Raw genomic sequence first — 26,088 nt, 5'->3', positions numbered from 1 at the left:
TCCTGCACAACCCCCCTCAGTCCCTTCCCCCCAGTTCCCTCTCACCCGCTGCCCTGGATCATCTCGTGGGCACAGTTGTACATCCCGATCAGGGCTTTGCGGTCCTCGATACGCGACAGCAACAGGATAACAGACGTGTAGGTCACCACCAGGTCCAGGTAGTTCTTGGTGAGGTCGTAGTTCACGTGCTGTGGGGGGCAGCGTAGTGGGGGGTGTCAGTGTCCAGGAGCAACTCTGTGTGTCTGTGTGCGCGCGTGTGTGCAAGCGCTGCCCCCTGCTGGAGGGGATGCGCCCTGCAATGCAATGCATGCAGCACATGGAGATGGAGGGTCCTGCAGAGAGGAGAGCTGCAAAGCCAGGCATGCGGTGGGGACTCCCCAGCCCAGCACCCCCCAGGCTGCTCTTTGCACACAGCCTTGCTGGCTGTTGGTATCGGGTGACATTCCTGGGGGAACAGCAGCCCCCAGGGTGGGACGGTGCTCGGTGCATTATGGGCCCACCGGAGATCGGGGCCCCAGGTGCTACATGGACACAGAGCGAGAGGCCGGCCCTGCCTCTGGTAACTTACCCTCAGGATTATCCCTACTTTGCCAGTGGGCAGCTGGGGCCCAGAGAGGCTGAGAGAAGATGGCAGGTGCTGGGGGCACCATTGGGGACAGTGCCTAGCCAAGCACCTGAGGATCTAGCCAGAGGTCACACCAGGGATCTGTGGCTAAGTTGGGACTCAAAGCCAGATCCTCTGACTCCCAGCCCAGTGCATCATCCCCACAACCTTCCTGCCTCCCCAGGGAAGCAGAGACACCAGCAGTCTGTCCCCACTATGCCCCTGCCCACGAACCGCCCGTCCATGCACCTCACCTGCAGCCTGCTGTACCCCTCCCCATGCATTGCCCTCGCAGCCCCCTGTCCATGCACCACCCCCGCAGCCTGCTGTGCCCCTGCCCACGCAACACCCCTTGCAGCCCTCTGGCCATGCACCTCCCCCACAGCCTGCTGTGCCCCTGCCCACGCACCACCCCTTGTGGCCCTCTGGCCATGCACCTCCCCCGCAGCCTATTGTGCCCCTGCCCACGCACCGCCCCTTGCAGCCCCCATCCATGCACCACCCCCGCAGCCTGCTGTGCCCCTGCCCATGTGCTGCAGCCAGGGGACCCGCCCGGGACTCACGATGTCGAAGTAGCACTGGCTGGCATCAATGGTGTTCAGCAACTCGTACACATGGTCCTGCCAAGGGAAGCTGTGTCAGTCGCACCTAAGAGCCCCCAGCTGTGATTCGCCCTCCCCCAGGCCTCAGCCCCAGCAGCCCCACACCAGGCCCGGCATTCCAGGACAGATGGCTGTGTCAGCAGGGGCGGAGGGCTCCGCTACACACATACAAGCCCTGAGTACGCTAAGGAGGGCAGGTGGCTTCCTCACCCGAGATTTGGCACCTACAATAGGGTAAAGAGTCTCCCCAATGCCCCCTTCTGCTCCAGGAGCAACAGGCCCTGGTGTAACTGGTGCCCAGGGTGCAGGGATGCAGACCCCGGGCCTGGAATGAGCCATGGGAAGTGCTCACGTGGAAGCTAGGGCCATGGGGCCGGCCACAGCCCCAGGCAGCCTCCATGACACAGGCAGCAGGTTTAAGCAGCACCAGCTTCATCCCTCATGAACTGACTCAGATTGGTGCAAAGCAGGTGAGAGCTGGGGCCAGCATCCCCAACGTGTGCCCATGAGCACAGCATCTCGGCATCCAACAGTCTTCAGCGCATTTACCCTCCTCAGTCCTGGGTTTACAGTGGCACCATGGAGCCGGGCCCATGCTCAGAAGGGGCCCCCGGCCTGCTCCGCTTGCATTGCGCTCCAAGACCCTGCCAGCCGCTGTCTCCCCACCACCCACTACTTGCTCCTCTCGACCCGCCCGCCAGCCAGCTGAGGGCTCCTCTCCGCCCCCGGCCCCACCCGCCAGCTCCTCTCTGCCCCCTGGCCAGACCCCAGTGCACCTCCAGCTCTGGGCAGTCTCTGCTTCGCACCCCCTGGGGGGCCCCACCTGTCTCCCCAGAGCTGAGCCGCCTGGGACTGGTGCAGAAGCCCGGCTAGTCTCAGCCAGGTGTGTGGGGGGGATGTTGGGCTGGGGCTTGGCTGGGCCCCTCCAGGCAAGTGGGTCCTGAGGGAGCCCAGCCGGGGCAGGACTGGAGCGATTCCCGGGACCAGCCCTGGCTGCGCTGCCGGCTCAGCCTGGCAGACACAGTCGCCTCCCAGCAGGGCCAGTGAGTGCAGCCAGGAGGCAGAGCATGGAGCCTCCATGCCCCCAGCCACCGGCCGACACCCGCCGTCTCCCCAGGGCCGTGGTGCCCCCTGCAGGTACTCACCCGGAACTCCATCACGTCCACGAAGGAGTGGTAGTAGCTATTGAGCACTTTGATGATCTCTGCCTTCTCCTTGTGCACCGGGCCCAGGTGTTGCTAAAGCAAACGACAGACATGGGGAGCAGATTTCACCCTGACTGGCCATGGGGGGAGCCAGCCGTGCGGCTGAGAACGCAGAGCCCTGCCACGGAACCAGCTACCCAACCCCTCACCGCTGGGGACAGAGATCACTGACACACGCAGGGCTGGACACAGCTGCCCTGGCACACTCATCCCTGGGCATCTGCAGCCTTCAAGCTGGAGCTGGGTTGAGAGCCCCCATGCCAGGGTGGTGGTGTGCGGATCCAAGCACTGCACCAGCGGGGGATGGGGCTGTATGAATCCGAGCACTGTGCTGGCAGGGGGAGGGGGGACCTGTACAGATCCGAGCGCCGCGCCGGCAGTGGTGGGGCTGTATGGATCTGAGCACTGTGCTGGCAGGGAGAAGGGGGGACCTGTACAGATCCGAGCGCCGCGCTGGCAGTGGTGGGGCTGTATGGATCTGAGCACTGTGCTGGCAGGGGGAGGGGGGACCTGTACAGATCCGAGCGCCGCGCTGGCAGTGGTGGGGCTGTATGGATCTGAGCACTGTGCTGGCAGGGGGAAGGGGGGACCTGTACAGATCCGAGCGCCGCGCTGGCAGTGGTGGGGCTGTATGGATCTGAGCACTGTGCTGGCAGGGGGAGGGGGGACCTGTACAGATCCGAGCGCCGCGCTGGCAGTGGTGGGGCTGTATGGATCTGAGCACTGTGCTGGCAGGGGGAGGGGGGACCTGTCCAGATCCGAGCGCCGCGCTGGCAGTGGTGGGGCTGTATGGATCTGAGCACTGTGCTGGCAGGGGGAAGGGGGGACCTGTCCAGATCTGAGCGCTGCGCCGGCAGGGGGAAGGGGGACATGTACAGATCTGAGTGCCATGCCGGCAGTGGTGTGGCTGTATGGATCCGAGCACTGTGCTGGCAGGGGGAAGGGGGGACCTGACCAGATCTGAGCGCCGCGCCGGCAGGGGGAAGGGGGGACCTGTACAGATCTGAGCGCTGCGCTGGCAGTGGTGGGGCTGTATGGATCTGAGCACTGTGCTGGCAGGGGGAAGGGGGGACCTGTCCAGATCTGAGTGCCATGCCGGCAGTGGTGAGGCTGTATGGATCTGAGCACTGTGCTGGCAGGGGGAAGGGGGGACCTGTACAGATCCGAGCGCCGCGCTGGCAGGGGGAAGGGGGGACCTGTACAGATCCGAGCGCCGCGCTGGCAGTGGTGAGGCTGTATGGATCCGAGCACTGTGCCAGTGGGAGGGAGGGGGACCTGTAGAGATCCAGATTGGCAGAGGCCCTGGAGGTTTTTCGCCTTCCTCTGCAGCATGGGGCACAGGTCACTTGCTGGAGGATTCTCTGCAGCTTGAGGTCTTCAAACCGCAATTTGGGGACTTCAATAACTCAGACATAGGCTAGGGGTTTGTTATAGAAGTGGATGGGTTAGATTCTGTGGCCTGCATTGTGCAGGAGGTCAGACTAGATGATCGAAATGGTCCCTTCTGACCTTAAAGTCTATGAGTCTATGAGATCCAAGCACCGTGCCGGCAGGGAGGACCTGTACAGATCCAAGTATTGTGCCAGCAGGGGGAGGGAGGACTGTACAGATCCAAGCACCCCATCGCTACCGGCAGTGGTTGGGCTGTATGGATCCGAGCACTGTACCAGAAGGAGGGAGGGGGACCTGTACAGATCTAAGCACCGTGCCGGCAGGGGGGACCGGTACAGATCCGAGCTCCACACCGGCGGGGGTGGGGGCTGTATGGATCCGAGTGCCGTGCCAGCAGGAGGAGGTGCCTGTAGAGGTCTGAGCGCCACGCTGGCGGCAGGGAGGCTGTATGTATCCGAGTGCTGTGTCAGGGCACGAGGCTTGTACTGATCTAAGTGGGAGCTGTACCATGGGGCAGGGCCTGAGTCTGTGGCTGAGGGGGGCTGCTCACCGTGCTGCTCCGTGCGTCCACATTTGGGAACTTCTTGTTGATGTATTTGATGGAGGGCTCCATGGTCTTCTCAGTGAAGAAAGGGGGTTTGGACCTGGGGTCTGAGCATGTCTGTAAGAGAGAAAGCCCCAGGGCGTCAGCAGGGAGGAGTCTCCAGGCAGGGCAGGGACAGCTCCAGGGGCTCCTGCTGGCCGCAGTCAGAACTGTTCCTGCACTCACCCAAACAGGCACCACCTGACTGCCAGAGAAATCTACCCCTTGCCCAGTAGCGATGCTCCCCAATGAGCACCCACAGCCCCTGCTATCCCAGCCCTGGGCTCTTCCCCACCCTCCATCCCAGCTCTGGCAGTGCCCCTCGACCCTGGCCTGCTGCGGGGGCGCCAGTTAGGAGGGACAGTTTCCTACAGGAGGTGAGCTCTTCACTGCACAGCATCAGAGGGGTAGTTCTGTTAGTCTGGATCTGTGAAAGCAGCAAAGAGTCCTGGGGCACCTTACAGACTAACAGACTCTTTGCTGCTTTCACTGCACAGCATGAGTGTGGAATGTGAAGTGCTGCTCCCAGCTTGTGCCCCTGGGGCAGGGAGTCAGGATTCTGTTTACAAACAGAGGCAGAGTGATTAAGATAAGAAAGGGCTGGTAATTAAATTAAGGATCTGGAAGTCCTTAGATTGGGTGTGTGGGGGGAAGGTGGTTGGAATAAATTGGAGAGAGTCCAGCGGAGGGCAACAGCAGTGGTTCTCAACCAGGGGAAGAACAGGCCCTTTGGGGGCCATCAGCAGGTTTCAGGGGGGCCACCAAGCAGGGCCAGCATTAGCCTTGCCAGCACCTAGAAAGCCAAAGCTCCGCTGCATGGGGCTGAAGCCAGAGGCTCCAAGCCCCACCAACCAGGGCTAAAGCTGAAGCCTGAGCAATTTAGCTTCATGGGACCCCCTGTGGCATGGGGCCCTGGGAAGCTGCCTGCTTGTTAAAGCCCCAATGCTGGTCCTGGCTTTTATATGCAGAAAAACAGTTGTGGTGGTAGAAGTGGGCTGTGGAGTTTAGGAGATAGGATGTTGTGGGAGCCTCAGAAAGAAAAGGTTGAGAACTGGTGAGGCCACATCTGGAGTACTGCACCCAGTTTACCCACCCCCTGCCCCTTACACGAAGGATGTGAACAAATTGGAAAGAGTCCACCGGAGGGCAACAAAAATGATTAGGGGGCTGGAGCACATGACTTATGAGGAGAGGCTGAGGGACCTGGGATTGTTTAGTCTGCAGAAGAGAAGAATGAGGGGGGATTTGATAGCTGCTTTCAACTACCTGAAAGGGGGTTCCAAAGAGGATGGATCTAGACTGTTCTCAGTGGTAGCAGATGACAGAACAAGGAGTAATGGTCTCAAGTTGCAGAGGGGGAGGTTTAGGTTGGACATTAGGAAACACTATTTCACTAGGAGGGTGGTGAAGCACTGGAATGGGTTACCTAGGGAGGTGGTGGAATCTCCTTTCTTAGAGGTTTTTAAGGCCTGGCTTGACAACGCCCTGGCTGGGATGATTTAGTTGGGGTTGGTCCTGCTTTGAGCAGGGGGTTGGACTAGATGACCTCCTGAGGTCCCTTCCAACCCTGATATTCTATGATTCTATGAAGAGAGAACAGGAGACTGAGAAGACATACAGCCAAGCCCTCTAAGCCAAGGTTACATTCAGACAAGATGTAGATTTGAGGGCGTAGGTGAAAATAAGGGGCCAAAACCCAGGGAAGGGATAGCAGCGGTATAGAGAAGTTCCCACTCTACCTGTGGTACTTATGTGGCCCCATCACCATAGTATCTGAGTCCCTCACAATGTCTAACCTCTTTCTTCTCACAGCCTCGTTGAGGTTGAGCAGTGCTGTTATCCCCATTGTACAGATGGGGCACTGAGGGACACACAGACTGAAGGGCAGATTTTCAAAGGTATCAGGCACCTCGTGGGAGTCTCAAAAGCGCCTAGGTTTGGTGCTTTGTAAACCCCACTAGATGCCTAGCTGCATCTTTGGGTGCCCAAAAACCTTTGAAATTCTGTCCCTAAGGCACTGGCCTGAGGTCATACAGGAAGCCCAGTTAGGGTGACCAGATGTCCCGATTTTATAGGGACAGTCCTGATTTTTGGGTCTTTTTCTTATATAGGCTCCTATTACCTCCCACCCCCATCCCGATTTTTCACACTTGCTGTCTGGTTACCCAATTCATGGGGGGCGTAGAACCCAGGTCTCTCAAGGCTAACTCCCTATCCACTGGCCCAGCCTAGCTCTCTGCTCCATGCTGCAAAAGAGAGGACTCTGATAGAGGGGAGCAAAACCAATAAGGCCAGTCCTCCAAGACTCAGCAAACAGTCCCAGGTGATTGGGAAGGATTCATGGTTGACAGCATGAAAAGCAGCACAGAGGTCAGGAAGAATAGAGATTGATGAGAGGCAATCACTTAAGCCCCAAGGGCTGGCAGGTTCTGCCTCAGGCTGGGTTGTAGCACAATGGCTGCTATGCAATTTTAGATTTTAACTGAAAACCATTTTGTTTTGTCATTTTTTGTTCTGATTTTGAGAAAAGGAAGGAACGAGTAAATGTTGTATGAGTATCAGATTATGTCTCAAATTCTTAGGGTTTCAGCTGAATCCAGGCCAATTCCAGAACAAAAAACAGAAATTGCATGTTCAGAGTCCATAAAGTTGACAATTATTGTCATGATTTGTATTATTCATTGGGCACCAGCTGGGTGCTCAGAAATGTTCAGAATATGCCAGAAAATGTAGCCCTTGAGCCAATGTGTATAAAATGTGTAGCCCTGGATAAGATGGCTCAGATATTTAAGTATGAAGTGTGTAGTAGAAAGAGAGCCTGAGACATAAGACCTTGGATCTGACGTCTGAACTAAAGTGGTAGTCAGGCCCTGCTAATATAAAGCAAAGTTAGCAAAAGTCATGCTGTGAGCAGAAGTCAGGCTCTGCCTGTGTACAGGCTCACAGAATCTGGCAAGAACAGAGCTGGAATTACAAAAAACACACACATGAGAAGTGCTAGGCACAGGACACTTACACAAACACATTCCAAAAGGGTGGTACCAGAACATCCCAATACCAAGTACAAAGAAGTATCTCAGGGTATGGCTACACTGGCGATTTGCAGCGCTGGAAAGCCTCCACCAGCGCTGCAATTAGTAAGTGGCCACACCTGCAAGGCACTTCCAGCGCTGCAACTCCCTGGCTGCAGCGCTGGCCGAACACCCCTCTCGGCATGGGGAATAAGGATTCCAGCGCTGGTGCTGCAGCGCTGGTCATCAAGTGTGGCCACACACCAGCGCTGTGATTGGCCTCCAGGGTATAAGGATGTATCCCAGAATGCCTGTTCAGCCACTCTGCTCATCAGGTCAGACTCTACTTCCCTGGCCTCAGGTGACCCGCCCTTTAAATGCCCCGGGAATTTTAAAAATCCCCTTCCTGTTTGCTCAGCCAGGTATGGAATGCAATCAGTGAATCTTTACAGGTGACCATGCCTCCACGTGGCAAACGAGCCCCAGCATGGAGCAATGGCGAGCTGATGGACCTCATCAGTGTTTGGGGGGAGGAATCTGTGCAGGCACAGCTGCGCTCTAGCCGTAAGAATTATGATACCTTTGCCCAGGTATCGAGAGCCATGATGGAAAGGGGCCATGAGCGTGACGCGGTGCAGTGCAGGGTAAAAGTAAAGGAGCTGCGGAGTGCCTATTGCAAAGCACGCGAGGGAAACCGCAGATCCGGCAGTGCCCCCACGACCTGCCGCTTTTACAAGGAGCTGGATGCGATTTATGGGGGTGACCCCTCTGTAAATCCAAGGACCACGATGGACAGTTCAGAGCCGGTAGAGGAGGGGGAGGGGGAGGGGGAGGCAGACAGTGAGGCTACTGTGGTGGGGGAAGCCAGCCCGGAGGAGGCATGCAGTCAGGAGCTCTTCTCAAGCCAGGAGGAAGCTAGCCAGTCGCAGCCCCTGGAACTTGGTGCAGAAGAATCACAGGAGCAGGTCCCAGGTAAGCAGCTTTTATTGCAATGCAAAGGTTTGGGGAGATTCGGGGGGATGGTATGGCTGCATGCCTGCATGCCTAGACATGGAATATCCCATTGATGTGGTCTATCACGTCGCAGTAATCTGCCTCTGTAATCTCTTCAAAAGTTTCTGCAAGAGCATAGGCAATTCGCGTGACCAAGTTTAAAGGGAGAGCCATTGTGGTCCCTGTCCCATTCAGGCTAACGCGTCCGCGCCACTGTTCCAGGACGGGTGGGGGAACCATGCTTGCACAGAGGCACGCTGCATAAGGACCCGGGCGGAATCCGCATTGTTGTAGGAAACCCTCCCTTGCTTCTTTGGTAACCCGCAGAAGGGAGATATCTTCCAGTATTAAGTCCTGTGGGAAATGGAGGGAGTGTTTCAGTGCTGGTTTCCCCAACTGCATAGCGCGGCAGGCAGGAACCCCAGGAACCCCAGGGTTAACAAAGCCCCGAAACAGGCAGTCTAGCCATGAAGCAAGAAGCACCCTGCTCGAGCAGACCGCGGAAGGAAAGCCCAGGGTTAATTCCTGAGGGAGATGGAGGTGCTGCGTTTAAGAAAGCACCCCCCCTGCTCGAGCAGACCGCGGAAGGAAAGCCCAGGGTTAATTCCTGAGGGAGATGGAGGTGCTGCGTTTAAGAAAGCACCCCCCCTGCTCGAGCAGACCGCGGAAGGAAAGCCCAGGGTTAATTCCTGAGGGAGATGGAGGTGCTGCGTTTAAGAAAGCACCCCCCCTGCTCGAGCAGACCGCGGAAGGAAAGCCCAGGGTTAATTCCTGAGGGAGATGGAGGTGCTGCGTTTAAGAAAGCACCCCCCCTGCTCGAGCAGACCGCGGAAGGAAAGCCCAGGGTTAATTCCTGAGGGAGATGGAGGTGCTGCGTTTAAGAAAGCACCCCCCCTGCTCGAGCAGACCGCGGAAGGAAAGCCCAGGGTTAATTCCTGAGGGAGATGGAGGTGCTGCGTTTAAGAAAGCACCCCCCCTGCTCGAGCAGACCGCGGAAGGAAAGCCCAGGGTTAATTTCCATTACCATTTCTGGGAGGCTGTGAATTCTCGAGTAGTTGCTGAAATGTGTGAGGAATGCTTGTGAGACTTTAAAATAACTTCAGATTATACACAATGGAAGCTCTCTTAAATGTATCATTTGCTGTTTTTTTACAGTGACCTTGAGTAGTCCTGGGCCAGTCTTATCAGTGACTGAAAGAAAGCTGCAAAACCTGAGGAGGAAACCGAACAAGAGCAAAGAAGAACTGGTGAAGGCAGTTATGAACCAGTGTGCAACAGAGAATAAAAATGCGCAGGAATGGAGAGAAAAGATGCATCACTGGAGGCAAACAGAAAGCAGGAGAAAGGCGTTGACGCTGAAGAAAACCACGAGGCAGCTTATAAACCTCATTGCGCGCCAAACAGACTGTATGCAGTCAATGGTAGCAATGCAGGCAGAGCACTACCGTGCCAAACCCCCACCCTCCCAAACCTCTTTCCCCTATGCACCAATGTCAGCTCCAAGTCCCGTTCCCCAGCATCCAGGTTCTTACCTACACCATCACCAGCTGCCCCCGACACCTGTACGGTCACCTATGAGCCCAGAGAACTACGACCCTTACCCTCTGCACTCAACCCCCATCACCATGCAACAGTACAATCCTGAAGTGCACAGCACTCCTGGCAGTACATATGAGAAACTATGAATGTACAGTTCAACAACCAACCCCCCTGCCCGTGTACTTCATTTTTTTTAAATAAATGATTTCTTTGATTATGAATCAGTTTTTATTATTGCATAAACTGAAAGATAACAAACCCCAATGAAAACACAGGTAACAAACATCAAGGAAAACACAGGCACTGAAAAGCACTGTAACCAGTGCACGTCACTCCTGGTCAAGGCAAAAAAACATTACTGTTGGCTTTCAGCCTCAAATTTCTCCCTCAAGGCATCCCTAATCCTTGTTGCCCTGTGGTGGGCGTCTCTAGTAGCCCTGCTGTCTGGCTGTGCAAATTCAGCCTCCAGGACTTGCACCTCGTTGGTCCATGCCTGGCTGAATGCTTCACCCTTCCCTTCACAAATATTATGGAGGGTACAGCACGCGGATAGAACCGCGGGGATGCTGCTTTCCCCCAAATCTAGCTTCCCATAGAGACATCTCCAGCGAGCTTTTAAACGGCCAAAAGCACACTCCACAGTCATTCGGCATCGGCTCAGCCTGTAGTTGAAACGGTCCTGGCTCCTGTTCAGCTTCCCTGTATATGGTTTCATGAGCCAAGGCATTAATGGGTAAGCGGGGTCCCCAAGGATCACAATGGGCATTTCAACGTCCCTTACTGTGATCTTTCGGTCTGGGAAAAATGTACCTTCCTGCATCTTCCTGAACAGGCCACTGTTCCGAAAGATGCGTGCATCATGCACTTTTCCAGGCCAGCCTGTGTAAATATCAATGAAACGCCCACGGTGATCCACAAGCGCCTGGAGAACCATAGAGAAATACCCCTTGCGATTAATGTACTCGTAGGCTAGGTGGGGTGGTGCCAGAATAGGAATATGCGTCCCATCTATTGCTCCTCCACAGTTAGGGAAACCCATTTCTGAAAAGCCATCCACAATGTCCTGCACGTTCCCCACAGTCACGGTTCTCCTCAGCAGGATGCGATTAATGGCCCTGCAAACTTGCATCAACACGATTCCAACGGTCGACTTTCCCACCCCAAACTGGTTCCCGACCGACCGGTAGCTGTCTGGAGTTGCCAGCTTCCACATTGCAATAGCCACCCGCTTTTCCACCGTCAGGGCAGCTCTCAATCTTGTGTCCTTGCGCCGCAGGGTGGGGGCGAGCTCAGCACACAGTCCCATGAAAGTGGCTTTTCTCATACGAAAGTTCTGCAGCCACTGCTCGTCATCCCAGACTTCCATGACAATGTGATCCCACCACTCACTGCTTGTCTCACGAGCCCAAAAGCGGCGTTCCACGGTGCTGAGCATTTCCGTTACCGCCACAAGCAATTTCATGTCACCCGCTTTAGGAAAATCCATATCATCATCGGAATCCTCACTGTCACTTTGGAGCTGAAGGAGTAGCTCAACTGCCAAACGTGATGTGCTGGCGACAGTCAGCAGCAAATTCCTCAGCAGCTCAGGCTCCATTTCACAGCGTGCTGAACTCACAATGGCAAGAAACGTGGACGGCGAAACTGAGATTGCTGGGAAGTGAAGCGATGCACCACGGGGCGTTGGAACAGGAAGCGGAATGACCCACACACTTCCTTCCCCTTCCCACAATACTGAGCGCCAAAACGGCGCCAAAACGGGATGAGGTGCTCTGTGGGATAGCTGCCCACAATGCACCTCTCAGTACAGCGCTGGAAATGCTGCCAATGTGGCCACACTGCAGCGCTGGTAGCTGTCAGTGTGGCCACACTGCAGCGCTGGCCCTGCACAGCTGGATGACCAGCGCTGCAAACTACCAGCGCTGCAAACCGTAAGTGTAGCCATACCCTCAGAGTGAGTGTTGGTGTCAGCCTAGGGGGCAGTGGAAAGTCCGCCACTGCCTGGTTGCGTCTGTGATCACGGGCATATGTGTTTTAGTATCCCCGTACAATCTGCCGGATGTTATTACTGTGCTTTGTCGACAATAAACCTGACCGAGTGCCTACGCTACTAAAGGGTCTGTGGTTATTGGGCAGTTCAATTGGTGTCTGCAGTACAGACTATCTGGCCAGAGCCACTGCAGCATGCAGAGTGAACACACATGCAGCCAACATCTGACAACAAAGTGTATGGTTATTCAGCACATGTTAATATCTATGAGTCCCCTGTGGGTCCAGGGACAGAATAGGCCCACTGTTTCTCCTGCATGTCATAAGAGGTGACTAAAAGGATCTGTCTGGAGAGGGATGGGCTCCGCCAGGCAGGGCCGGCTCTAAGTTTTTTGCTGCCCCAAGCAAAAAAAATTTTGGCTGCCTCTCGTCCCAGCCCTGGGCTCCTCGCTGCACCTCCCTGCCGCCCCAACTCTGGGCTTCCTCCTTTCCCCCCCGCCATTGACCCCCAAACACACCTCCTGCCACCCCAGCCCTGGGCTCTCCCCCCGCCCCACCTGCACCCTCCTTCCACCACAGCCCTGGGTCACTGGTAACTCAGTCCCAGGGCGGGTCATTCAGCAGGAGTTTTGGATGTGCACAGAACACAGACAGGATTGGTTCCCATATGGTTACAGAACTGCAGAAAAGTGGAACAATTTTCAGCTTGCGTGACTGGAGGATATCTGGATGCATATTATAAGACTGTCCTTCATAAATGAGGAAAAGTTGAGGTGCCTTTATTATTCTTTTGTTCCACTCTTTGTTTCTATGGGGAATTTGCCAATGTAATATCACTATCTTCCTTTTAAACAAACAAACAAACAAAACAAACAAAAACAAAAAGGCAATGGCTGTTGAAAATAGCAATTCCAGTCCTAAAAACCATTAGGAAGCATTTCTTGCTCAATTTTATCTTACTTTTTCTACAGCAAGTTACAGTGGATCAGTATATTTGATTTGGGAGAAATGAAGTAACAGCTGCCCAAACTGAGCTTGAGCACTCCTGAATTTTGAGGTGTTCAAATCTGGAAGGCAGGTGCTGGGGTGGGGGTGGGGCTATGGCTCCGCGGGGGAGCACGGCAGCATGTATGAAGCAGCGTGTCTGGCGCTGTGCGGAGCCAGACATGCTAGTCTGAGTGGCATGGTAAGGGGGCTGGGGGGTTGGAGAAGGGGTAGAGGGTTCCAGGGATTGGATGGGGCAGAGGTTCGGGGTAGGCAGTCAGGGGCAGGGAGAAGTGGGGGTTAGATGGGTCAGGGGTTCGAGGGGGGCACTCAGGGGACAGGCAGCGCTTGGATAGGCATGGGAGTCCTGGGGGTTTCTCAGGGGAAAGGTAGGGGGTGGGGTCCTAGGGGGGAAGTTGGGGGGGTCTCAGGAGGGGGCAGTTGGGGACAAGGAGAAGGGAGGCTTAGATAGGGGGTGGGGTCCCAAGGGGCAGTTAGGGCAGGGGTCCCGGGATGGGGCAATCAGGGGACAAGGAGCAGCGGCGCTTAGATAGGGGGTGGGGTCCTGGGGGGCAGTTAGGGGCAGGGGTCCCGGGAGGGCGTGATTAGGGGACAGGGGGGGTTGTATGGGTTGGGGTTTCTGTGGGGGGCAGTCGAGGGAGTGGATGGTGGCAGGGTGGGTCTACCCTCCCTCCTCGTGGAGTGTCCTATTTTTTGAATGTTATAATATGGTAACTCTACCCTTCATAGTGCAGCTCTCCATTCACAGCAGGCTGCCGCATGAGGTCCCCCGCTTCCTTTCCAGTTGGTAGTGGCCAAGGGAATGCTGGGAAATATAGTTCTTTCCTTGCTCCAGGGCTGGCTCTATAGGCAGGGAGCTAACCAAGGAACTACAGCTCCCAGGGCCCCCTGTTGGTTCTCAGCTCCCATGCTGGATCCCTGCCGGCCCTGCAAATGGACTGCCCCAAGCTCTTGTTTGCTTTGCTGGTGCCTAGAGCCGCCCCTGCCGCCAGGTTAGAAATTTGCCCAAGACACACCATATGATGAGCAAGTCAACAATGTCCATACCAGATTGAACACAGCCCGGGTTAATAATGACTGCGCCGTCTGGAGACGCAACAAGTATACTACTGGTGTAACCCCAACAAAGAGGATCCATGGAAAAGATAACATCACCATAGCCATGTGGAATGTAAGGACATTGAGACAAATAGGGAAGTTGAAAGAACTCACGGACGAAATGGAACAATACACCTGATACCTCCTAGGAATCTCTGAGGTCAGATGGAAGAACTTTGGAGAGGTACGAACAGAAGAAGGCCATGTGCTCCATTACAGCGGAGAGGACAAACATGTCAACGGCGCAGGATTTCTTGTGCATAAAGATATCAAGAACTGAGTATTGGGATGCCGCCCAATGTCCAGCAGGCTTATTTCCATCCATCTAAAGGCAGTACTATTTAATATCACAGTGGTACAAGTCTAGGCCCCTACAACAGACTATGACGATGAGCAAATTGAAGATTTTTACAATCAGCTCCGAGACATCATCAATAAGATACACAAGAAAGATGTCCTGATTGTACAAGGAGATTGGAATGCTAAAGTGGGTACTGATACACAGGCAGATTGGTGAGATTATTGTGGCCCTTTCTGTAATGTGGTAACCAATGAGAGAGGACTGAGACTTTTGGAGTTTGCCAGCTATAACAATCTGGTTCTTGCTAACACATTAGGAGCACATAAAGCATCCAGACGATCAACATGGCACGCACTTAATTGTCTACATCACAGCCAGATCGACTACATCATGGTGCAAAACCAATTTCGTTCTGGGATTAACAGAGCTAAAACAAGGAGCTTCCCCGGTGCTGATACTGGAAGTGATCACAAGCTTGTGATGCTAAATTTTTGGCTGCGGCTAAGGAAAATTGTCAGGCCAAAGTTCACCAGAACCAAATTTGACTTAGAAAGACTCAGAGACTGAAACATTGCAGAGTCATTCCAAGCAATGATCGGCAGAAAATTTGCCCCACTGCTTGCTCTAGAGGAAGACATAGAAATAATGACTAAAAATTTCAACACTGTAATGAATGAGGCAGCAATGGACATCCTTGGGAAACATCGTAAGAAGACAAAACCATTGGTCACACTACAAGTGTGATATTAGAAGAGAGCTTAAGAGAGACAAGAACAGCACTGAAGGAGATAATAAATACAGAACGATTGGCAGAAAGATCAAGAAAGGATGAAGGTGGCCAAGGAGATATGGATTGAAAAACAATGCTCTAAAACTGAAGAGTGTATTAATAATAAAAGTAGCAAACGAGCCTTCCAGGTTGTAAAAGATCTGATGAACGAAAGATGGACCAAAGCTAATGCAATTCAAGACAAAGAAGGGAACAGTCTTACAGAAGAAAGGAACATCATCAATAGGTGGACAAACTACTGCTCTGATCTGTACAACCACCAGACAAATGGGGATCCTAGTGTCTTAGACAGCCCAGATTCAACAGGCAAGGATGACTTTCCAATACTACATGAAGTACCACCACAGGACAGATTTTCAACCTTCGTGTTCTATGTGAGAAGTACTTACAATACTAGCAGGACATCTACCAGGTCTTTGTTGACTTCAAGAAGGCATTTGACAGAGTATGGCACAAAGCTCTCTGGGCAACCATGAAGAAGTACAATGTTGGTCATAAGCTTATTCCTACCATTAAACAACTGTATGCCAAGGCCAGCAGTGCAGTTCTTGTCAATGGCACAATAGATTTTGGAGGAGCCTAGGCAGCCTTGTGAGCTGATGGCTTTGTCTAGTCAGCAGTTTGGGAAGGCAAGGATAGTGGGAAATGAGTGTGCCTATCCCTTACCTGTTACCTGTGTGGAGAATTGTGACAGTGAAGGAAATGTGCCTGTGTCTGTTGGGGGTAATGACTTGCCTATGGAGAAAGCTACCCTGATCTCCAAGCAATTGTCTGTGAACAGCCCGGTGTGCTGGGACAAGGGAAATGAGATCCCAAGCTGTGTGTCTGGTGAAGGAGAATGTGTGTCCAGCTCTTCATCTGTGAAGCAGACAGAAGATGCCTTTCAGCCTGTGATGGTTGAGGGTAATGCAGTTGTCTCAGAGTTGGTTCTGGATTCAGCTAAAGCCCAGGAAGGGAATGGTCCTCAGTTTGTGTCTGCTAGGGAAAATGGCACTGTAACTAGGTTGCATCCAGTTAGTGTCTTAGCAAAATCCCAGAGATCAGACAATTCTGGTGCTTGTATTTTGCCTGTTGCCAATGTGTGGTTGGAAAAGGATGTAGCAACTCTGTCTGATCAGAGTGATATCCTAGCCAGGGCACAAGGAGAGCATGAAGGTGATTTGATGGTGTTGCCTACTGACAGTTTGGAAACTTGTAGCAAGAAGAAAAAGATTCCTGAGCTTGTGTGTGGCAAAGGTAAGGAGAATGTTTCTAACCTTTTGACTATGAAATCTAACCATTGGCCTGAAAGGGGATTGTGTAGAAATCTGCCTGGTGAGCCAGAGGTGATCCTGGATGTAAGTGAGACCCAAAAAGAGTCTGTTGTTGCTCAGGAAAGTGTTCCTTTAGAGCAAGCCCTGGGTGAAGAAAGTAAGGGCAGAATTTCTGTGAGGGGTGAACTGTTGCTTAGAAAAGCCGCTAGGGAAAGGAGTCCTCATGGTAAACTGTACAAGAAGCTTGCTACAACTGAATGGTGTGCAAGTGAGTTAATCAAGGAAGTTGCAGTTCCTAACAGCCAGAAATTTTCTGTTGTAAATGGATCTACTGTCTTTCCTTTTGAAAGATCCAGGGTGGATAGCTTTGAAAAGGTCTCAGATTGTCTCAATCTGTGATTGTTAGAGTAGGGTGCTCAGTTGGTGTCACACACTGGATTAGTTTGGTTGGGGGCTCCATGGGTGAAAGGTGACCAGATAGCAACTGTGAAAAAATTGGACAGAGGGTGGGGGGTAATAGGCGTCTATATAAGAAAAAGTCCCAAAAAACGGGACTGTCCCTTTAAAAATGGGACATCTGGTCACCCTACATGGGTGTCACACAATGGATTGTTTTGGTATGCTCCTCAGGCGATGTCACACACTGGGTTGTTTTGGTAGGGTGCTCAGCGGGCGTTGCACACTAGATTGTTTTGGTAGGGTGCTCAGTGAGTGTGATACACTGGATTGTTTTGGATGTTGCTCAGTAGGTGCAACACACTAGATTGTTTTGGTTTCTTTACCATGAAAATGCAACTTACAAATGTAGATTTTTTTGTTACATAACTGCACTCAAAAACAATGTAAAACTTTAGCGCCTACAAGTCGGCTCAGTCCTACTTCTTGTTCAGCCAATTGGTAAGACAAACAAATTTGTTTACATTTACAGGAGATACTGCTGACCGCTTCTTATTTACAATGTCACTTGAAAGTGAGAACAGGCGTTCGCATGGCACTTTTGTAGCTGGCCTTGCAAGGTATTTACATGCCAGATATGCTAAACATTCATATGCCCCTTCATGCTTCAGCCGCTATTCCAGAGGACATGCTTCCATGCTGATGACACTCGCTAAAAAAGAATGCATTAATTAAATTTGTGACTCAACTCCCTGGGGGATAATTATATGTCTCCTACTCTGTTTTACTCGCATTCTGCCATATATTTTGTGTTATAGCAGTCTCGGATGATGACCCAGCACATATTGTTCATTTTAAGAACACTTTAGCTGCAGATTTGACAAAACGCAAAGAAGGTACCAATGTGAGATTTCTAAAGATAGCTACAGCACTCGACCCAAGATTTAAGAATCTAAATTGCCTTCCAAAATCTGAGAGGGATGAGGTGTGGAACATGCGTTCAGGAGTCTTAAAAGAGCAGCTCTCAGATGCAGAAACTACAGAACACGAACCTCCAAAAAAGAAAATCAACCTTCTGCTGGTGGCATCTGACTCAGATGATGAAAATGAACATACGTGGGTCTGCACTGCTTTGAGTCGTTATTGAGCAGAACCAGTCATCAGCATTGACACATGTCCTCTTGAATGGTGGATGAATCTTTAGCGCATCTGGCATGTAAATATCTTGTGACACCGGCTATAACTGTGCTATGCAAACACCTGTTCTCACTTTCAGGTGACATTGTAAATAAGAAGCGGTCAGCAGTATCTCCCGTAAATGAAAATAAATTTATTTGTCTTACCGATTGGCTGAATAAGAAGTAGGACTGAGCGGACTTGTAGGCTCTAAAGTTTTACATTGTTTTGTTTTTGAGTACAGGGGTTTTTTTATATATAATTCTATATTTGTAAGTTCAACTTTCACAATAAAGAGATTGCACTCAAGTACCTGTATTAGGTGAATTGAAATATTATTTTGTTTGTTTCTTTTTTACAGTGCAAATATTTGTAATAAAAATAAAGTAAGCACTGTACACTTTGCATTCTGTGATGTAACCAAAATCAATATGTTTGAAAATGTAGAAAAATTCCACAAATATTTAAATAAATGGTATTGTATTATTAACAGCATGATTAACTACGATTCATTTTTTAATTGCTTGACAGCCCTAGTTTTATATATTCTCCTGTGAAAACTGCAACTCAATCACTGTAGTGTTGTGTTTCAGAGCCTTCTGGAAAGTAACTAGCTTTTAAACAGGAGTGAAGGCAATGTTGCCAACTCTCATGATTTTGTCATGAGTCTCATGATAATTGTTTTCCTTAAAGCCCCAGTTCTTCAAGTCAAGTGGATGTGTGATGATTTCAGCCTTCTTTGTTAAAGAAAAATGAAGTTTCTAGCCCCCATGGCTGTGGAGAAAGCTTCAAAATGTGACCCCAGTGCACCCTAAAGGCTCAAAAAGCAGAAGGCAAATAAGAACACCAATGCTATTATTTTTACATAATCTCATGATTTTAAAGCCAATCTCTTGATTTTTGGTGAGCCTGATTCATGAGTTTTGAACATTTGGGGTTGGCATTGCAATACTGTGAAAGTGACTTGAAAGTGTCACCCGAAGGTAGGTGCAGTATAAACTCACGGGGCCTTGCCCTAGTAGGATGTTTCCAACGGTTAAAAGGTTAACCAAGCTTGGCGAACTATAAAAAAGTGATAGAAAGTCATCTAGATTTTTCTACAGTTGTTTAAATTGTTGTATTCAAGAATAAGAATATACATTAAAACTGTAAAGCTAACCAGTGTCCCTTAGGTGACTTGACACAAGATGTTGGAACATGTTAGTATTAGAGCAGGGGCGGGCAAACTTTTTGGCCTGAGGGCTGCATCGGGTTTCGGAAATTGTATGGAGGGCCGGTTAGGGGAGGCTGTGCCTCCGCAAACAGCCAGGCGTGGCCTGGCCCCTGCCCCCTATCCCCTGCCCCCTGCTTCTTGCCCCCTGATGGCCCCCCCCGGAACCCCTGCCCTATCCATCATCCCCCTCTCCCTGACTGCCCCTGAAACTCCCACCCCTGACTGCCCCCTGCTGCCCCATCCAACCCCCCCTCCTTCCTTACTGCCCCCCAGGACCCTTGCCCCCATTCAACCCCCCTGTTCCCTGCCCTCTGACCGCCCTGACGCCTATCCATACCCCGAACTCCCCTGCCCTCTATCCAACCTCACCTATTCCCTGCCCGCTTACCGTGCTGCCTGGAGCACCGGTAGCTGGCGGCGCTACAGCCACGCCACCAGGCTGGAGCCAGCCACGCCACAGCGCAGCACAGAGCACTGGGTCAGGCTGGGCACTACAGCTGCGCTGCCCGGCCACCAGCGCACTGAGGCTGCGGAGGAGGGGGAACAGCAGGGGAGGGGCCAGGGGCTACCCTCCCAGGCCAGCAGCTCAGAGGCTGAGCAGGAGGGTCCCATGGGCCAGATGTGGCCTGCGGGCCATAGTTTGCCCACCTCTGTATTAGAGCCTAGTGGATCTAATAGTTATTTAGTTTTCTTTCTTTATATGGGAATTAGATACAGTGCTGCTGTCAGCTGATTTCTAAATTAATCTGCAAGAGAACTAGAGTTTTCAGGTGCCTAAGTAGCCCTTGGCATCATAGTTAAAGTTCCCCTCCTACCCTCACTTCTATCCCAGCCCTGTGGAGCAGTGGGTGGATGCAGGGACTGGGCCCAGTGAACTCATGATGCCATTTAACTCTCCATGGGTTGGCTCATGGAAGGAGCTGGCTGGGGTAACTGTTCATCACTGCCCTGTACTGGGTTCAAACAGAGCTGCTCAACTGTGTGGCATAGACCATGTACTGCAGGGGTAGTCAATTATTTTTTGTCAAGGCCCAGACTCCAGAGAAACTAATAAAAAAATAACAACAACAACAGTGATAACAATAAGTAAAGAAGATTTTGGGCTCCGTTCAAAAGTGTCTGGTGGTCCAGATGTGGTTTGCAGTCTGCCAATTGGCTACCCCTGCTGTACTGCAAGCAGCGATGGAAGAGTCCCCTGTGGCAAGCAGAGAACTTTCAGGCATGGTACGGTAGGGCTCTCCTGCTGCTGTGGCACACCCTGAGATCAGGATCAGTGGGTTAACTCAATCTGTGTAAACAAAGGGCAGGAACTCCTCCCCCAGCTCTGGGAGGCCCAGCAGGGAGGCCTGGGGAAAACAGTCCCGAATTGGAGCAGGACAGGCCCTGATCCATGCATGGGGATGCTATCGCCAGGCCCAGCTGGGAAAGAGGAAGCTGCCAGCTGGTTCCACCAGGAAGGGGGCAGGCAGCAGGTGTTTCCTGTTGTGGCTGGAATGCCTCCAGGCTCTACCCTGCAGCCTCTTGCCCCAGCTGGGTGCTGAATCTCAGGGCACTGGCACATTAGCCAGTCTAACTGCAGCAACCTAGCAAAAGCTAGATCAGGTGACTTGCAAACTTAGAGAGAAGACCCCCTCCCCATGCTAGCCCCTACCCTGATCACTGCCCCAGTAATGCCCAACATTCATCATCTAACAAGAATCCTCAGGCACTTCAGAAAGCTGGGTCCATCTCCTCCTCCCCATGTCACAGATGGGGAAACTGAGGTACAGTGCGGGGGGGGGGGAAACAGCCAGTCGGGCACAGCCGGGGAGAGAACCAGGAGTTTGTCTCCCACCACTGTAGTCTGCTAGGCCCATGCTCCCAGCTACAGCACAAGCTAGGATTTTGCCTCCATCCATTGCTGGGTGGGAGGGGGAATGTGGGTGTCTGATAAGCATGTTACAATCTTGAGGGACCCAAAAAACTGCTGGAGCCACCAGCCGAGCATAGGATGGGGCAGCCTACGAGGAGAGGGGTCAGGGTACAGCCAAGCTGGGGTTTGGGGTGAGTTCACTGATTGCCTGTCCGTGCTCTGGGCAGGTCACACACTGAGCTGGGATCCCTGGGGATTGGGAGTCACAGCTCCTGCCCCGGCCTGGGCCCTTGCAGTAGGATCTATAGGCAGAGGAGCACTGGGTGTGGCTCGCAGGAGATATGAGCCCAAGGGGTGGGCCCTCCTGGGAGCGGCCAGTCTCCTGAGGTTTCCACCAGCTGGGACCAAAATCTCAGAGGGTTTGAGCCTGAACCTTCGCCCTGAATTGGTCTTGAATCCTTAACTGAACCCCAATCTGAACCCCGCTCCTTTCCCAGGCATCTCAGGAATGAACCCTCCCAGCTGCTCCGAAGGAGCTGTTAGCTCATGGGAGAGTGAAAGAAATCAACTTCCCCTAAGTCCTAGAACAAGTCTGGCAGCACTGGGACTCCTGATCGTCTCTTCCTGCTCTAACCACTAGACCCCACTGCTCTCCCTAGGCCAGGATTAGAACCCAGACATCCTGGCTCCCACGCCCCCCTGCTCTAACCACTAGACCCCACTCTCCTCCGTGGACCAGGAATGAAGGCATGCTGGCACCCAGCCCCTGCTCTAATCACTGAAGAACCATCCTTTCCCAGTCAAGCCAAAGGTAAGGCTGGTGCAAACTCAGCCCCCTCCCCCAGCAGGTCGGCCATACCCACCTTCTTGATGTTGTACATGCGGATGAGAACGCCCTTCCCCCTGTCATTGAGGATCGTCAGCTTCTCCGCAAACTTGTGCTGGTAGATGGAGGGCAGAGACATCTCCCCAGGTGAGCTCTCGCCCCCGCTCTGCACCTAGTAACCCGCTGGAGGGAGAAGGCCAGGCCTCCCAACAGCTACGCACCCTCCAGGCACCAAGTCACCAAAATGGCACGTCTGCGCAGCGGGGGATGGGGCTGCGTGCCTGCCGCTCCTCCGACTGGTGCTTCCTCTTCGACGGCGGGGGGGGGGGGGGGGGGAAAGACGGCAGCGATCCCACCATCTGATTGGTCCAGGCACTCGAAGCCACCGCAGAGCTTCACTCCACGCCGACACTTCCCCAAGCGCCGACAGCAGCTTCCCCTTTTGGGCCGTGGCTTCCTGGGCTGGGCTCAAGGGCGGGGCCTCAGCAGGGCCTCAGTGCTCTGCAGCAACCCCCGTCACACGGAGCAACAGTCTGCTCTGCTCTTGCCAAACCCCGGCTGGGTGACATCACCTGAACATTCGCCGTCACCCCTTGGTGGAGCGGGGCCTGAGCCAGAGCCAGGGGTGCAGGGCTCGCGCCTCAGTCCCCCCTGCCGTTCACAGCAGTGCAAAACAAGTGAAAACACCAACACCCTGATCCAGGGGCGACATATTCTGCCTAGGAGAGGGGGGGCATCAGGCCCCGCCCCCTTTGTGGCCCCACCCATTCTCTTTCCCAAAGCCCCCCCCCCCCCCAACCAAGCCAGAAGCCAGACCTGGGCTGGCCTAGGGAGTCCAGACCCTCCACCTGCCTGAGAGCAGCCCCCAGCCTGTGTCCCCACCCCCTGGGCCCCCTACCCAGGGCAAGTGGAGAGTCCACGGCTCCCCACAGTTGCTCAGGGTCCCCAGGCTGGGCTCTGCTTCTGGCCTGGCTGGGAGGCGGGGCCTTGGGGGGAAGAGGAAGGGCAAAGGGCCAGACCCCTGGTGAAAAGTGGACGGGCCAGGCCTCTTGGGTGTCCCCCTCCCTCTCTCCCATTCTGGTGCCCCTGCCCTGATCTGGCCATACATGACACCCATGTGGCATGGGCCTGGCCCTGGATAATGGCTTGAAGTACAAGGCCACACAGAACCAGGGCCATGAGCAGCTGATACAGGACTCGATTAATAATGAACTAAAGGAGGGTTATGTAATTAATGCAAATCAGCATGGGTTTATGGAAAACAGATCCTGTCAAAGTAACTTGAAAGCTTTTTTGATGAGATTACAAGGTTGGCTGATTAAGGTAATAGTGTTGCAGTAACAGACTTACACTTCTGAAAGACATTTGACTTGATGCCCATGACATTTTGATCAAAAAGTAGAACAATATAAAAGCAACGTGGCACACATTAAATAATGGTAAATAATGGTAAGTAAATTATAACAACGATGAATAATAAAATAAAATAGTGGTGTAACTTTAGCGCCCTCGTGGCCAAGATGGAGTCTGCTCTGCAGGCAGCTCTGGCCAAGAGACAACACGCGCAGGAATGCAGCAGGAGAAATCCCTTCCACCCCAGGGGCACCTGTTCCAAACCCCCCAGAGTGAACACACCCACCCACAGGAAAAGCACAATGGATATAACAAAGGGAGATATTTATTTACAGAGGGCTGGGAGGAGAAAAACAAAAAGGGGAAATATAGGGGGAGCAGTAAAACAGGGCTCCATTTAAACCAAAACCCCACAGGCCCAGTGGTAGCACAGTCTGGAAGGGCAGACACTGAGCAATGCGTCTGCACATACAGTTCAGGAGGCCTGAGCAAAGTTCCAGTCCGGTGGTGAGTCTTGGGTGCTCCTGGTCGTCTTCGGCGCCAGTGAACTCTCCCCAGCAAACCCCTCCGGTGCCCTCTTCTGCCGCTCTGTGCAAAGCCACACAGAGCGACCACCTCCCCACGTAACTAGCTAGCAGCCTCCCTCCTTATTCCCAGTGCAGAGTCACAAGCCCCAATACTCACAGCCCCAGGCAGCTCCGGGCAGCCGTGATCCTGGGTCCAGCTCCAGCCTGTCCTTCTCGGGCGATTCCCCCCGGCACAGGGCTGCTCCTGGCTCCTGTCCTGGGCTGTCCCCGATCGGGCCTGTCCTCCTCAGGCAGGTTCTCTCTGCTTCCTTCTCCAGGGCCAGCCATGCTGCTTCCCCTCACTCTCCCTTCGGCTCCAGCCCTGCCCCCTGGAGTTTCCCTCCTTTTTCTTACTCTCCCCCTCCCCCTTGGGAAAAAGATTTAAAGGGGCCATGCTCTCTAGACCCCAAAGGGGTTACAGTGGTACATAATGAAAAGGACCGGTCACTGATACAGAGCAATCGAGATCTTTTGGTGACCAGCGCAAACACAATACAAGTTTTAATGCAACTAAATGTAAATGTATACATCTGGGAACAAAGAATGTCGGCCATACTTACGCGATGGGGGACTCTATCCTGGGAAGCAGGGACTCTGAAAAAAGATGTGAGGTCAAGGTGAATAATCAAGTGAACATGAGTTACATGAGTTCCCAGTGTGATTCTGTGGCCAAAAGAGCTAATGTAATCATGGGATGCATAAACAGGGGAGTCACATGTAGGAGCAGAGAGGTTGTTGTACCTCTGTATTTGTCTCTGCTGAGATCACTGCTGAAATACCATGCTGAGTGCTGGTGTCCACAATTCAAGAAGGATGTTGATAAATTGGAAGGTTCAGAGAAGAGCCACAAGAATGATTAAAGGACTGGAAAACCTGCCTTATAATGATAGACTACAGTAGCTCAATCTATTTAGCTTAATAAAAAGAAGGTTAAGGGGTGACTTGATCACAGTCTATATGCATCTACATAGAAAACAAATATTTAATAATGGTCTCATCAATCTAGCAGAGAAAGTTCTGACACGATCCAGTGGCTGGAAGGTGAACCTAGACAAATTCAGAGTGGAAATAAGGTGTAAATATTTAACGGTGAGCGTAATTAATCATAGTAACAATTTACCAAGAGTCGTGGTAGATTCCTCATCACTGACAATTTTTAAATCAAGATAGGATGGTTTTGTGCTAGTTCTGTTGTAGGTATTTTGTGCCATGCAGGAGGTCAGACGAGGTAGGTGATCACAATGTTCCCTTCTAGCCTTAGAATCTAAGAGTTCAAACCCCAAACTCAGATTCAACTGTTGCTCCACAGTCTTCCAATGGGCCAAACCACACCCCCAGCTCCAAATACCCCAGGGCCTGGGGTGCTTCATAATCCCTGCAGCATGAACCTAGTTTGACCCACGTCACCTCTTCAGCCACTCGAGGGACGTAAGATGTTTCCTCAGGAGCAAGAACATTGAGGTGTCAGATCCAGCCTGGCCTGTGCTGTGCTAAGAGAACCGAGAACCAACAGGCTGGGTCTAGGCTGGATCAGCGTGGACAACCCTGCTGTGACATTGTACCTCATAAGGCTTTATGGGGTGCGGGTGCTCATAAATGTATGTATGATATAACTGGAATAGGGTTTTGCTACATATGCCATGTAACATATCTATGTAAAGGTTATGATCTACTGGTTATGTTTATCCTAGTTGTATGCAGACACCATTTGTGTGTTCAAAGTTATGAACATTGGCTGTATAATTGCTTGATTTCTAAGTAGCCTTAGGCCATGGCTACACTTGCAGATTTGCAGCGCTGCAGCAGGGTGTGAAAAAACACCCCCTCCAGTGCTGCAAGTTGTGGCGCTGCAAAGCGCCAGTGTGATCAGAGCCCCAGCGCTGTACGTTAATCCCCATAGGGAGGTGGAGTACGGACAGCGCTCTCCCAGCGCTGGCGCTCCGACCACACTCGCGCTTCAAAGCGCTGCCGCGGGAGCGCTCCCGCGGCAGCGCTGTGCAGCGCTAAGTGTAGCCATCAGTTAAAACATTTGGTCACTTCTTGGGAAAGGAATGTGCAAATTAAGTGCTCAATCCAGAAGCACTTAACAGACAAAAGAGCTTGGAAGGCTCCAATCCACATAATAAGTCTTCCTGGAGACATACAAGGTACCATATGGAAATTGGCTTCTACCTGTAAAGACTGAGTCATGCATGGACATGTGACTTGCCCTGGGGACTCCAGAACTCCATCTTGGAGCTGGACTTTGCATAGGAGTGAGGAAGGGGGTCTCCACCCAGAAGAGAGAGTCTATTTAAACCCCTGGGAGACCCCTCCATTTGGTCTTCAGCTGGCTAAAGAA

The 26,088-nt window shown here is 52.5% G+C and overlaps 2 protein-coding genes across 3 annotated transcripts in view; one reads left to right on the top strand and one right to left on the bottom strand.

Annotated features, from left to right (window-relative positions):
• Positions 1-22,088, bottom strand: part of NCKAP1L (NCK associated protein 1 like) — an 81,347-nt gene extending 59,259 nt beyond the window's left edge. For both annotated transcript variants that reach the window (XM_044994938.1, XR_006574549.1), the window contains exons 1-5: positions 21,866-22,088; positions 4,354-4,464; positions 2,352-2,444; positions 1,168-1,224; positions 46-188 (exon numbers count right to left, since the gene is read on the bottom strand). In XM_044994938.1, coding sequence (XP_044850873.1) covers positions 46-188; positions 1,168-1,224; positions 2,352-2,444; positions 4,354-4,464; positions 21,866-21,967 — 506 coding nt within the window. In that variant the 5' untranslated portion in view covers positions 21,968-22,088. The remainder of the gene's footprint in view (positions 1-45; positions 189-1,167; positions 1,225-2,351; positions 2,445-4,353; positions 4,465-21,865) is intronic.
• Positions 1-26,088, top strand: part of LOC123353653 (gametocyte-specific factor 1-like) — a 55,363-nt gene that overhangs the window by 5,875 nt on the left and 23,400 nt on the right. The window lies entirely within an intron of this gene.

Source organism: Mauremys mutica, chromosome 20 (assembly GCF_020497125.1).
Source record: "Mauremys mutica isolate MM-2020 ecotype Southern chromosome 20, ASM2049712v1, whole genome shotgun sequence".
In the NCBI taxonomy this organism is placed as follows: domain Eukaryota; kingdom Metazoa; phylum Chordata; order Testudines; family Geoemydidae; genus Mauremys; species Mauremys mutica.
This window is presented reverse-complemented; position numbering and strand designations above follow the sequence as displayed.